The following is a 12,103-nucleotide window of genomic DNA, read 5'->3' on the forward strand; positions in this document are numbered from 1 at the left end:
CTCGAGGGGCTTCCCAGACCAACAGGAGAGCCCCTGATAGGCACGGAGTACGCAGCAAATAAAGCAATCCCGCGCATACACGCCTCTGGACGAGCGGAACATCCTTTATGCAGCGCAATCTGCGTATATGGCGGCTAAATGGGGCTATGCTGGTCCATATTGCGCTTCTGCGGCGCTGCAGTTGGTTACAGTACGAAGTAAACTGAAGGCGGCGTCTGCGTTTCAACGTTGGTGCACGGTGTGACTCGCGTCTTTTATCGTACTCGCAGTGTACAGTGTATGTACGTTGTACATACAACGTAGGTATCTATTCGTAGGGACATTGATGGCGGTAATAACCGCGCTTGCGTCGTAGGCATCTCGCTTAACTCCGTCAGCTCATTTCGCGTATGTACTGTACACGTGTATGTAAGCCTATGTGGCGGAACCAACGTGCATGCCGCCATCGCACCCATCCATGTGCTCCATGTTCCATGTGATGAATGTACTCGCACTTTGTACTTCTCAAGAGGCTCGAGAAATTCCAGTCGGTAGACCATGAAGGAGGACACGGAGTTTTCCCCTACGACACGATGCATCCTTAAATGAACCCCCTCCTGTTCCAGCTTGAAGACATGCACGTTTCGACGCTAAACTTCAGCGACTCCCCCTGATTGGCATGCCAAGAACACCCAGCACTGTTTGGGCAGTTTTCCGGGCTAGGGAACAAGACCCCGGAACCCCCCCACTCCTATCCCGCTGTTACCCTGAGAAGCTCATCCCATCCCCTAACCCCCTTGTTTCTTCCCATGTACGAATGTGTTCATATAATTATTACCCGCGTCCCCTGAGCCTCCGCAGCCCAGCTTGCGTCTCAAAATGGCGGGAGAGACAACCCACCGAATCATTGAGGACGTCCAAGAGCTTCCTCTTGATGCATTTCCAGGGCTTCCTCGTCGACAACGCAGCTAGCAACCTTCAACCCACCCCCGCCGACATTACGCCCGAAAAACCCCCGGTCAGGGACAGCCCGCCATGGATGCTCCGGCAATAGTGCGCTTCAAGAGGAAAGCTTCGTCCACCGACTCGGATGGCGACGACACGGCTAGCCTGGGCTCCCAGACCAAGGCCCGAAAGCGAGTACCCACGGAGATCTGGGAGGCCAAACGACCCATTATTACCAGGCTGTACCAGGAGGAGAAAAGGTCGTTAAAAGAGGTCATGGATATTATGGAGAGGGAGTATCAGTTTGTTGCAACGTAGGTCGCCGAGATGCCCGTCCCCGTCCCCGTCCCCCTTCCCCTCTCTCCGTCACTGCCTGTGTCGTTGGCTTGGGTGAGCTCGTCTTATTCTCGTTGCTAGCGTCAAGATGTACAAGTCACGGATTTGGAAATGGGGACTCGACAAAAAGTTGAAAGGCGACGAGGTGCTGGCCATCCTTATCCTTAAGCGAGACCGAGATGCGTTGCACAAGCCGTCCGAATTCCGAATCCGCGGTCAGCCGGTCGACTTTGGCAATATCAAGCGCTACGTCAAGCGAAACCCGTCCCTCCTGGCCAAGCTCCGGGCTGGACATGTGCCCAGTAGCCAGACGACCCGCGAGGTTACCTGTCGGACGCCGTCCCCGCCGCCCAGTCTACGTGCCGACATCGCGCCGCCAACCGAACTGCAGGACGTCGAGAGGGTCCTGGGCCTTTTCCGCGATTACGTCGATGGTTCATTCTCGTCGGGGGCCTGGTACTGCGAGTACGACGTAGACTGCACGAATAGCCGTTTCGACCAAGGGGATCGGAGCAACGACCTGTTTGAGAGGATTATCGCTAGCTTTGCGCTGGTCAACAGGTGCATGATGCGGGGAGACAAGATCGATATCAACAGTGTCCTCGGCCCGTCGTTCGAGTCGCTCAAGGAAATCGTGGCGGCAGAGAGTCCCGACTTTGTAGCAAGGACGGTTTGCCTCCTCTGGTATCTCGACCGGCATCACAAGCACGACCTTTTGCGACTGGTGCTCAACTACCTGGCTGGACTGGTCCCCATCGTCCTCGGGCCCCATCACATTTTGGCCCACATCTGGAGACGACTGAGCGCGACCAGCTTTTCCGACTACTACGAGTTGTCGATGCGACTCTACTCGCTCCTGCTCCCCCAGATTGAGGAGCGGGCCGGCCCTGCGAACTTTTTAACCCACCTGCTCTACAGTGACTATGTCGACTGCGTGTTTGCTCGACAGGGACCCGAGGATTGCGAGGGGACGCTGAGTAGGCACCTTGCCCGGGCGGAAGCTTCGGGGAGGCGGCACTCGTGGCTGGGGGATATGGCGCTATCCCACGCGGGCATCCTAGCGGCCTGCAAGGAAAGGCAGGGCCGTTTGGACGAGGCGGTACAAGTGCTGACGGGCCACATGAACACATACAGCATGACGGAGGAACAGGAAGCGGCCATTAGGCTGGAGTTGGGGGTCAAATATTATCGCATGGGTAACGTGTCGGCCGCCATCGCGTCGCTCCAGTCGGCGGCCAGGATGGCGCTGACGTCTGACGCGGACGAGCGCCTGTCCATGACGGCTCTGGCGAACCTGGAGAAGCTGCTTACGGAGACGGGGAGGCCGGGCGAGGCAGAACAGGTGCACCAATACCGAATGGATCGACTTGCCGCTTTTGCGGAGAAGTCGGCATCTATCTCGCGAGGATTCGACGGGGATGAAGAGGCCGACGGTAAAAGCGATTCGGTACCCAGTGACGCTGGGGAACTGCCCGAATGGTTGTGGACGTGCTATGACGGCGATGAGGGTCCGATGACTTGGCCCCGGACTACCACAGGGTGCGCGTATGACAAGGCGACGTTTGCGCTTGTTCACCCGGCCGTTGCTATAAAATGGACCGAGGTGCCGCATCCCTCGGCGTCGCCATCCGCCATGGGCGCTGGGTTCTCACCCCAACCAGATTCCGGCGTGGCTGGGACGGAAGCGAGTTACTATTATACGCCGGACCCGCGGATACCGTGACATCTTAGTTCGAACACTGGAGAAACGACCAAAGTCACCGAGTCACACTCACCGGCTGCCATTGCCATCGCCAACATGGATGAGAACAATGCAGCTCGGTTGCCGAGCGTGACAGGCCAAGCAGAGACCCGCCTCAACAAGGTGGCCAGCCGCCAAAGAACCCTATATCATAGGCAACCAACCGACTTTTAATTCGACATTCCTCGACGATGATGAGCGACGACTCGCTTTTTTCCGAGAAGCGTCTTGAGCACGGTGCGACATGTGTTCGTGCCAACCCAAGCTGGCCTCCTTGGCCCTACATGAAGCTGGAGTAACGCTGCGTCACGGTTGTGTAGAAGACTGCAGAAGGTCTATCCACAAGGACAATACCATGAGCATGGAAGAAAGGACGGAAACGAGGCAAAGATGAGGCAGGCTGAGAAAGCCAAATGGCTGCGCCGGTCCTAAGAAGCCGAATCTTTGTCACCTCTGATCTGCAAAGGTTGCGCTTTGTTGCCCAAATCTTGCCCCATTGTCACGAGCCGAGAAGACGTCGGGAGGAGACGACGTTAACCAAGAAGGTCAAAGGCATGTAAGGTGAGGGACAAAGGGCGACGGAGTATATGAGAGTACGAAGTATATTTGCGGGCGGTTACCCGAATGGAAGGAAAAGAGTTGGTGCGTGCGTCCGGGATGTAACTGCCCAGCTACTCGGCACGGAGCGTAGCCACGAACCCCAAGTCGGGAAGGAGAAACGGGCTGAAGGTACAGTACAGGTTGCAGTGGCATGTACAGTGTACAGTGTACCCTCCGTACCGAGTCGATCGATGCCACGAAATTTTACTTTGTAACCTTTATTATACACACAACATATCTCTCTGTGAATCAAACGGGCAGTCTGGGTCACCGAGAGCCTCGCCGATACTACGTTGTATCTGTTCAACAACACTCATGGTGTGGTTGTGCTACGCTGGTACGGATACCGGACACGCCTCTCTCTCTCTCTTTAAACATTGTCCAATTGTTGCAACAGATAGCCCACCGTGGATAAGCCGAGGGCGACGACGCGAGGAATGATCATACTATGCAAACGAGCTGTAAATACGTACTCCGTAGTACCCGAAGTGTGTGATCCAGATCATGGTACTCGCGCGATGGAAGGACGAGAATGACGATCGAATTTCCTTTATTTCACTTGCGCATTTGGACGTATGTATATGAAGTACTTCGTAGACAGCACAGTGTCTTGCTTTGTGCGGTCATCAACCATCACGGGGTGGCTTGGGAGTGTCAAAAAAACGTCAGGTGTCTGTCTCTGTCTCATTGCAAATGGGAAAGTCCGCCCCAGGATTATGTAGGTAGGTACAGTGCGTGCTTCGTATAGTACAGTGCGAATACGAAGTAGCCGGCTGTCCCCGCCCTCACTTGCTGATATTCCAATGTTTCGAGTCATCTCAAGAACGAAAGCATCCAAGGATAATTGAGTCCTTCCTTCCCTTCTTTGGGAGGGATGAGATAAAGTTTACGGTGGAGTTACAGGAGGACCCGCCAAGCGACATGTCTACTGTGATCCTTCCCTCAAAACTCAACACGGTTTCTTTTTTCCCACTTATTCCCCACGTGTCCCTTCTTTTTTTTTTTATTCATCTTCACCCTGCCGTTTATCCTCGACCGTCCTGATTCTGTCTTCTTCTCCTTTGTCCCCATTAAGCGGATGTGCCCGAATTGGACTTGTCCGACCTTGAACACAGACGACCCTGCACATCGATCTCGACAAGCAACCCCTCATCAGCCCGTTCTGCCTATCTGAGGGGTCCTTGCAGCGTTGCTTACTTCGTACAGTCTAATCTCAAATTGATCCACCACCTGATACTACCATAGAAGGCGCTCGCATAGCCACTCAACATCCAGAACCGGGTCTCTCTCTTTTTTTCTTTCTTTTTTGCTTTCTTTTTCTTTTATTGTTTCCCCCCCATGCTCTCGTCACACCCAACTAGACAAGGTATTCCAATTACACACGAGCGACGCGACTTGACCCCTCCCTAGTCGCCGCCCACCACCCGTTAGCTCTTCCCGCCTCATTATTTCCTCGCCACTAGCCAGCCCCCATTGTTGCTCGGATTCCTGCTTTGTCACGATTGTCCGTCTGGCTTCACTCAATCCGTCTTCCAAGGAGGTGCTCTGTCCACCCTGACTGAGCACCCGCGGCCGCAACAGTGAGTGTTTCCTTGATATTCTTTGTTTGCCCTTGGCAACTGTCGCTCGAGTCGACCGAGATCACAAGCTGACGTCGTCTTTGTCATCGTGACAGGGTGTTTGACACGTTGCTCCTCTTGTGGGCGCAGTTGCTGCCACATACATTATTGCCACGCCTGCTGTTTCTCCCCTCGGCTGCTCTTCGACTACTCTTCCAATTCCTATCCGATTCATACCCGTGTCGAAAGCCATTTGCTCCCGCCCACCTCGCCATCTTCATCTGAGCTCTCGACCTCACCCGTTCCAACGACCGCAGGCTTTTACCTCCCTCTTGCGCAGGCGGAGGTAGAGCGACAACGACGACAAGGACCGACATTTCACTGCCAGCGCATTGTTAAACATGCCCACCGGCTCAGCCTCGTCTTTGCCATTCCCTTCAGACCAACACAGAGAAACAAATGAATCCCCCAGTGGAATCTCAGTTCGTTCATCCTTGAATTCCTCTACATCCGACCTAAAATCCGAACATGCCGTCAAGAGCGCCCAGACCCGGACTTCTTCCCCAACCTCGCAGCTTCAGCTGGACAACTCGCATTCGATGACCCCTCCGCCTCTGGACGCCGACCGCGGTTACTTTTGCGCCAAGGGAGTTACCGCCAGCTCCGTCACGGGCCCTCTTCAGATCGCAACCGACATCAACCTCGCCTCCCCGCCTCGCTCAGATTCCCTGGGCAGGAGTCTCTCATCAGCTTTTCTACCCGTCTCCCGAAGCCCTAGCATCAAAAGGGCCATCGCTGCCGCCCTGGGTACGGGATCTGTTACCAATTCCCGCGTGGCCAGTCCTGTCATATCGGCCATGGGCGACGTCACGCCGCTGCCGTCGCCCCTCCTTTCCGGGGACTCCCCCGGGCCCTGGAAGCGATTCGCCAACCGGTCGTCCTCTCGCGATCCGATGCCGAATCCGGCCCCTTCCGATTCGGTTATTGCCTCCACCTCTGGCGATTCAATAGGCGCTGCTCCTGTCAATGCGCCTAAGCGCAAAGCGTATACCAGCCTGGCGGGAGCCGAGGCACCGGCCAAGGCGCCTGATGGGCAAGAAGACTCCGGTTCCGTCGAGCGCCATGGTCGCAACCGCAGCATCAGCGAATATGTTCCGGACCCCATGGCGATTCCGAGAAGGCAAAGCACTGTCTCGGGAATCCGTGTGAAACCCGAAGAATCGTCCGGCTTGCGCGAGCCGCAAATTCGGCGCGAGGCCAACCTGGCCGAATCCCGTGGATTGACCCCGACAGTGGTACAACCCCCAACCCCGCCTCCTAGCGAGTCATCAAAAGATACAGCTGATTCGTCGGCCACCGAGAGAAAGCCCAAGGCGCAAGGCGAGTATTTCGAAGCCTGCCGCAGAGACGATGGAAAGCGGCGGAGATGGCGAGCCATCAAGCTCCTCGGCCAGGGAACATTCAGCCGGGTCATGCTGGCAACAAGCCAGACGAATGGCGAGGACGACGACCAACCAATCGCCGCTCAGCCGGGCGTCGTGACGCCTACGTCGGACAAGCCGTCGCCGCGCAGGAAGAGTCTGGTGGCCGTCAAGGTATGCGAGCACGGCCCGAAGGGGGGTGCAAGCGAGGAGCGCATCGAGATGAGCCTCAAGCGCGAGTTGGAGATCATGCAAAGCATACACCACCCATCTCTGGTCCATCTGAAAGCCTGGAATATCGAACCCACCAGGGCTATACTCGTCCTCAGCCACTGCCCCGGTGGAGACTTGTTTGATGTGGCCACCGCCCACCGCGAGGTGCTCCAGCCGGCCTTGCTGAGGAGGATGTTTTCCGAGTTGGTAGGCGCTGTCCGATATCTGCACGACCGCAAAATATGTCATCGGGACATCAAACTCGAGAGTAAGTAAAACCCCGTCCATTCAACTTGACGTTATATGGTAAAATCCGCTATGCTTTAGTGGAAGGAAACTGATAACCAATCCCATCTAGATGTGCTTGTAAATCTCACAGCACCCGAGCTGGCCGATCCATCAGTTGACTGGACCACCTATCCGTACTCGGTGGTCACCCTGACGGATCTTGGTCTGTCCCGACGTATAGCCGATGACGAGAAGCTCGAGACCCGCTGCGGCTCTGAGGATTATGCCGCCCCGGAGGTCATCATGGGCCTACCATATGATGGCCGCGCGACAGATGCTTGGTCCCTGGGTGTCTTGCTCTACGCCCTACTCGAGTCGCGCCTCCCCTTTGATCCGTATCCCGGAACCGGCAACGATGGACACCGCATGCGCAGCCGCACGAGCCATCGGATCGCGCGCGCCGAGTGGCGATGGATCCAGTATGCTGGCGATGACGGCAACCACGACGGCAGCATTGCCAAGTTCGAGGAGAAGGGGATGCTCGGTGCTATGGAAATCACCGAGGGACTCCTGATGCGAGCGAGGACGAGATGGTCACTGGAGAAGGTCGCCTCCAACGAATGGGTGGCCGGCGCCATCCAAGTCGACGGCGGTATTCAATTTCGCGAAGAGGACGAGGGAGAGGAGGTCCAATAATGCGCCCGACGCACTATGGTGGCATTTCAAGCTTGCTGGTGCTTTCTCCCCTTGCTCGTCCGAACGCTGCATGGAAGAGCGCGAGAGGGGTGTTGGTCATGTCTCACGCACCAAACAAGAAAAACAAAAACATATATGCTGTCGCAGCATAGGCATGAATTCCCAGGATGAAAGAGAGGGGAAGAGAGTCGAGATGAGATGAAGGTTGTTGAACAGAGTCTGGACGTTCACCCAGGCATCTCGACAACTCCGCATCAAATTCTCCCACCACCATTCCCAATCCCGGATCTTTGCTTTTGGTCATACACTAATATTTCAGGAAACGAGATGCATCTATAGACCATGGTTGAAGAAAAGGAATGACACCGAAGACTGTGGTTGGATCCAAAGCCAACACAACCTTGGAGCAGGAACATATCAAGTGACTGATACTTGTTCTTGGTCTCAACGGGCCCGAGCGATGAGAGAAAAAGACGATGAGAAAGCAAGTGGAACAAAGAGACGAAACCAGCGATGGTGCTTTTATGGGGGCAGGCGGAGGGCAATGAGCAGGTTTGGCGTGATTTGACAGTGCATTTTCTTGTTTTCTGTGTCGGGATACCAACCAGTCGTTTCAAAACCATGATGCAGGAATACAGCGTTCTTATGGTTCTTGCCAACCCTTCTTTCTACTTGTCCTGTATGTTGCGAGCACGTCGAGCGGGATGGATGTCCAGTCATCACCTACCCGGGAAAGACCTAGCTTCGATGTGTAAACCATTGACGATAAGGAATATAATATGTTATGTATGGGTATCAGGAGTAAGCGGACGCCTACAACAGGCCGGTCTTAGCCAAAGTCACCAACTCAACCACTCTTCACGCACCTCATCTCCCCCTTTATCCCCTTTTCCCCCCATCTCCCAGCGCAGAACCCCAACTCCCTTCCACTCTCCCACCTCTCAACCTTCTCATTCGGAAGCTCCTACTCCCCGTCGCCTGGCCTTGAAGGATTGGGAAGAACAAAACACAAACAAAAGAGCGACATGCCCCAAAACAAAAGAAGACCCCAGAACGAGGCTGCCAACGAAGAAAAAAACGCTGGTTTCCATGAACAAAGACGCCGTAACCTTTCAGAACGCCTCGACGGGGAAGAAAGAACACTACTGCGCCTTGTAGATAATAAAGAAAAACAGAGGTCAAATAGGTACCAGAGACTTTTAAAACGATGTGCCGCGTCTGCTGCTGATGGCATCAATACTCAAAGCGTTCCTGTCCATGGTGACCTGGACGAGGAGCGTCGGACACCATCACCCAAGGCCCTTCTGTCAGGCCCGGGCTCCCAGGATAGGGCCAGAGAGATTGTTTGGTTCAGTGGGCCGACAAGGGATGATGTCGGGAAAAGTGCCGAGAGATATTGTAATGTCATGAGGGAACCCGCGGGGCAAAAATACAAAGGAGAGGAACTCGCAAGGCTTGCTGTGGCTGTTAAAAGAGCGCCAAGCTCTTCATGTTAGGAAAGGGTAGTGGGCAAATATTACCAAGAGAATTCTGCAGAGGGAAAAAAGAAAACCAAAGGGCGCAGAAAGAGGTCGTAACGTCGTGGTCGGCCAGCGACTCGAGACTCTGCTGGGCAGAAAATGGGCGATGGGGAGAAGAATAAGGAGCGCCGGCTGCGGACTGGATCACATGATGATACAGCACCCGCAGCCTTCCTTATTTTTGCCCGCGCCCTCGCTTGGCGGTTCAGGAACCCTCGTCACCGATTGTTGGCCAGACGCTTGCTGTGGCTGGGCGGTGGGAGGCCGTGAGCTCGGCAGAGGGCTCGGCAGCGGACTCCCCGGGGGTTTGTCGGAGATCCTGGGCATGGTGGAATACGAGGTGCTAGGTTTCAAGGCCGCGGAGCTCTTCTGCTCCCCCTTCAGGGGCCACTCGTCTGGCTGCTCCTGTTTCTCCTCGTCCTGGGACGCGCTCTGGGCGGCGGATTCGCGGGGGTTTTTGTGCAGACCCTCGTCCGTCAGGGGTCGGAACTCCTTATCGTAGACGTTACCGAACTTGCCCTCCTTCTCCCACTTCTCCTGCTGCAGGCGCTTGGCGACGGTGGGGAGAAGCTGCTGGTCGGGCGGTAGGCGGGGGTCCGGCTTGTAAGAGCCGACCATCCAGGGGGGGTCTCCTTCGGGATGCTTGTTGCTGGAGCCCGACTCGCCGGACCTCGTCGACGCGCGGCCGTTGCTGCTATTGTTGGAGCCGCTTCGGGTCTTGGGCCGGCCGGTCGCGGAACCATTTGCCTTGGACAGCGGGGCCGAGGTCTTACGCGGCGCGCCTTTCTTGGGCGAGACGTCGGCGGTCGGTCGCCGCGGGTTGTGGGTGGCGTTGCTGAGGGCGTTGGCACTGCTGCTCCTCGACCTCGTCTTGGCGTAACTGATGGATTCGTGCTCTCCCGCGGCGTCGCTCTGCCTCCGGCTGGCGGGAGACGATCGGTCGAGAACGACTTCGGGAATGGGAACGGGGCTCGTCTTGGCCACGGGAATCTTAGAGCCTCCGTTCAGAGTATCACTGGAAATCCAGTACCCCTCGCGCTCGGCCTCGATTTCTTCGGGCCGGCGCAAATCCCAGCTCGGATACTCGGTGTCCGCGACGGGGTCCTCAGCAACGGCCGAGTTGTTCCTGTGCCGCGAAGAGGAAAAACCCGCGTCTTGAGACCCCGAACCCTCAGGCGGGGCAGAAGGCGTTCGTTTGGGGCCATTGGGACGCTCCCGGCTGTGGCCCTTGCGGGGCCTGCTGCTCGCGCGGGATCGGGGGAGTATGATGCCAGCAGCCTGGAGTTCTCGGCTCTCAATCTTGGCCAATTTGTCGCGATGGATCCATTTCGAATTTTCATCGTCCCCATCATCTAACACTGTGCCCGATGTAGTGCGTTTGTCAACAGTGCCGGATCGTCTGGAGTTATCGTGTATAAAGGGCTTGGCCGAGGCGTCGGATGATCTGTTGCTCCTATCCCATGAACGCGCCCCTTTTACGGAGGCGATATTTTCATTCGAAGGTTTCTTCTTAGAGGGAGGCAGAGGGTCGAAGCCATAGTCGAATGGGTCCGGCAGGTTCCCGTTGGGGCGTTGTTTCGTGGTGTGATCATCGTTATGCAGCGATGGCTTGTCTCCCGAGGAGCCCTGACGAGAGATTGGGGGTTAGCGGCCAATGTTAGAGGGGACAAAATCCCCGGGAGAGGGGAAGACAAGGTCTCACAGGAGGCTCCCAGCCATCGAGCGCGTCATGATTGCTCAAGGTAGAGGACGGTATGGTGGTTGTGGAAGTCGGGGCAGCGGACAGGGTCGCCATGCTGGCCAATTAGAAAATTGACTTTTTTGAGGGCGACGACCGAGCACCCCGAACCACGCGTGTGGCAGTCGAGCGAGACCACCCAGATTCAAAGTTTCGAAAATCGGCAGGCTTGGGAGATGGCGCGCCTGCTGGGGAAACGAGAGGTAATTATGGTATGATACGGCCAGAAAGAGGGGAAGTCCACTCTGGAGGTTAGTTCCCTTTTTGTCGGCAGGCGATCGATGGCAAAAGTGCTCTCGGTATGATGATAAAGTTCGAGAAGATGATGAGCAGGAAAGAATTGGATGATGGGCGACGACGCGTGAGAGAACGAGGTCGAGAATGCGAGAGAAGACGTAGGAGGGGAGGCCGAGAAGCACAAACGCCAAAAGGTAGCTTATGTCTACGCCTTTTTGTTTTAGTGAAGACAAGCCGGTGCTCGCCAAGAACAAGAAGAATTTGTCTCGAAAAGGGTACGATGGTTAGCGGACCTCATGTAAGGTTCGGATCGCTTGTATCTGGTCGGTATGAGAAAGGGGGAAGACAAAAGGAGAAAATAGGGCCAAGAAGCAGGCGTAGAAAAGAGCAAGAGGTGGTGAAATTCCGCAGAAGAGAGTAAGGGAAGAAGTCGATCGGTCGTCTAAAGCCGCATCCCTTGGCCGTTGTGCAAGAGTGGCCGAGGTGGCTATGGGAATGGTGACGGAAACGATCACTAGAATGGAAGTAGTGAGTCCTGATAATAGGAGGACGAATGGTGATGGTGATGGCGATGGCGACGATGGATGGCGACGGCACTCACTGGTTGCAGAAGACAGAGGGTGGAGCACAAGGGGGAAGTCAAGTCTGCTGAGGCGCTGGACGACCGTTTCTATTGGCCAGATGATCTTCGTTTGACCCACTAACAGAGCATGCGGACACCAGGGTACAGGGTCTTTCTCCCTGTGTTTTCAAGGGGGTCAATGAGGTTTATATCGCGTATTAACAGGGCTAATTACTATATTAGTATCCATTGTAATCCGTTGATACTTTTTACTGGCTAGAGTTATGGTTGGTCGTTAGGACTCGTATACATTCATCCAATCATTACA

General features: G+C 55.5%; 6 protein-coding genes across 6 annotated transcripts; 4 read left to right on the plus strand and 2 right to left on the minus strand.

Annotated features, from left to right (window-relative positions):
* Positions 1 to 1,014: 1,014 nt before the first annotated feature.
* ACRALDRAFT_1062623 (uncharacterized protein) lies at positions 1,015 to 1,238 on the plus strand (the record flags this gene model as incomplete). The annotated part of the gene is made up of 1 exon (XM_071016639.1): positions 1,015 to 1,238. A coding segment is annotated over one exon (224 nt), but the record flags the coding sequence as incomplete, so codon positions are not given.
* Positions 1,239 to 1,348: 110 nt separating this feature from the next.
* ACRALDRAFT_1075706 (uncharacterized protein) lies at positions 1,349 to 2,983 on the plus strand (the record flags this gene model as incomplete). The annotated part of the gene is made up of 2 exons (XM_071018417.1): positions 1,349 to 2,768; positions 2,799 to 2,983. The coding sequence occupies 2 exons, from the start codon at positions 1,349 to 1,351 to the stop codon at positions 2,981 to 2,983; spliced, it is 1,605 nt and encodes a 534-aa protein (XP_070875979.1).
* A 2,776-nt stretch (positions 2,984 to 5,759) lies between these two features.
* ACRALDRAFT_1031216 (uncharacterized protein) lies at positions 5,760 to 7,718 on the plus strand (the record flags this gene model as incomplete). Its single annotated transcript, XM_071014904.1, has 2 exons — positions 5,760 to 7,062; positions 7,153 to 7,718. The coding sequence occupies 2 exons, from the start codon at positions 5,760 to 5,762 to the stop codon at positions 7,716 to 7,718; spliced, it is 1,869 nt and encodes a 622-aa protein (XP_070875980.1).
* Positions 7,719 to 7,744: 26 nt separating this feature from the next.
* ACRALDRAFT_208860 (uncharacterized protein) lies at positions 7,745 to 8,341 on the minus strand (the record flags this gene model as incomplete). The annotated part of the gene is made up of 4 exons (XM_071022521.1): positions 7,745 to 7,820; positions 7,850 to 8,006; positions 8,043 to 8,090; positions 8,119 to 8,341. The coding sequence occupies 4 exons, from the start codon at positions 8,339 to 8,341 to the stop codon at positions 7,745 to 7,747; spliced, it is 504 nt and encodes a 167-aa protein (XP_070875981.1).
* A 22-nt stretch (positions 8,342 to 8,363) lies between these two features.
* Positions 8,364 to 9,360, plus strand: ACRALDRAFT_208861 (uncharacterized protein; the record flags this gene model as incomplete). The annotated part of the gene is made up of 4 exons (XM_071022522.1): positions 8,364 to 8,392; positions 8,419 to 8,467; positions 8,552 to 9,121; positions 9,193 to 9,360. 4 exons carry the CDS (start codon positions 8,364 to 8,366, stop codon positions 9,358 to 9,360), a joined length of 816 nt encoding a protein of 271 aa, XP_070875982.1.
* Positions 9,361 to 9,382: 22 nt separating this feature from the next.
* On the minus strand, positions 9,383 to 11,033 carry ACRALDRAFT_1069645 (uncharacterized protein; the record flags this gene model as incomplete). The annotated part of the gene is made up of 2 exons (XM_071017688.1): positions 9,383 to 10,864; positions 10,941 to 11,033. 2 exons carry the CDS (start codon positions 11,031 to 11,033, stop codon positions 9,383 to 9,385), a joined length of 1,575 nt encoding a protein of 524 aa, XP_070875983.1.
* Between the last annotated feature and the right edge of the window lie 1,070 nt (positions 11,034 to 12,103).

This window comes from Sodiomyces alcalophilus, assembly GCF_042370955.1.
Source record: "Sodiomyces alcalophilus JCM 7366 unplaced genomic scaffold ACRALscaffold_3, whole genome shotgun sequence".
NCBI classification, from domain to species: Eukaryota; Fungi; Ascomycota; class Sordariomycetes; order Glomerellales; family Plectosphaerellaceae; genus Sodiomyces; species Sodiomyces alcalophilus.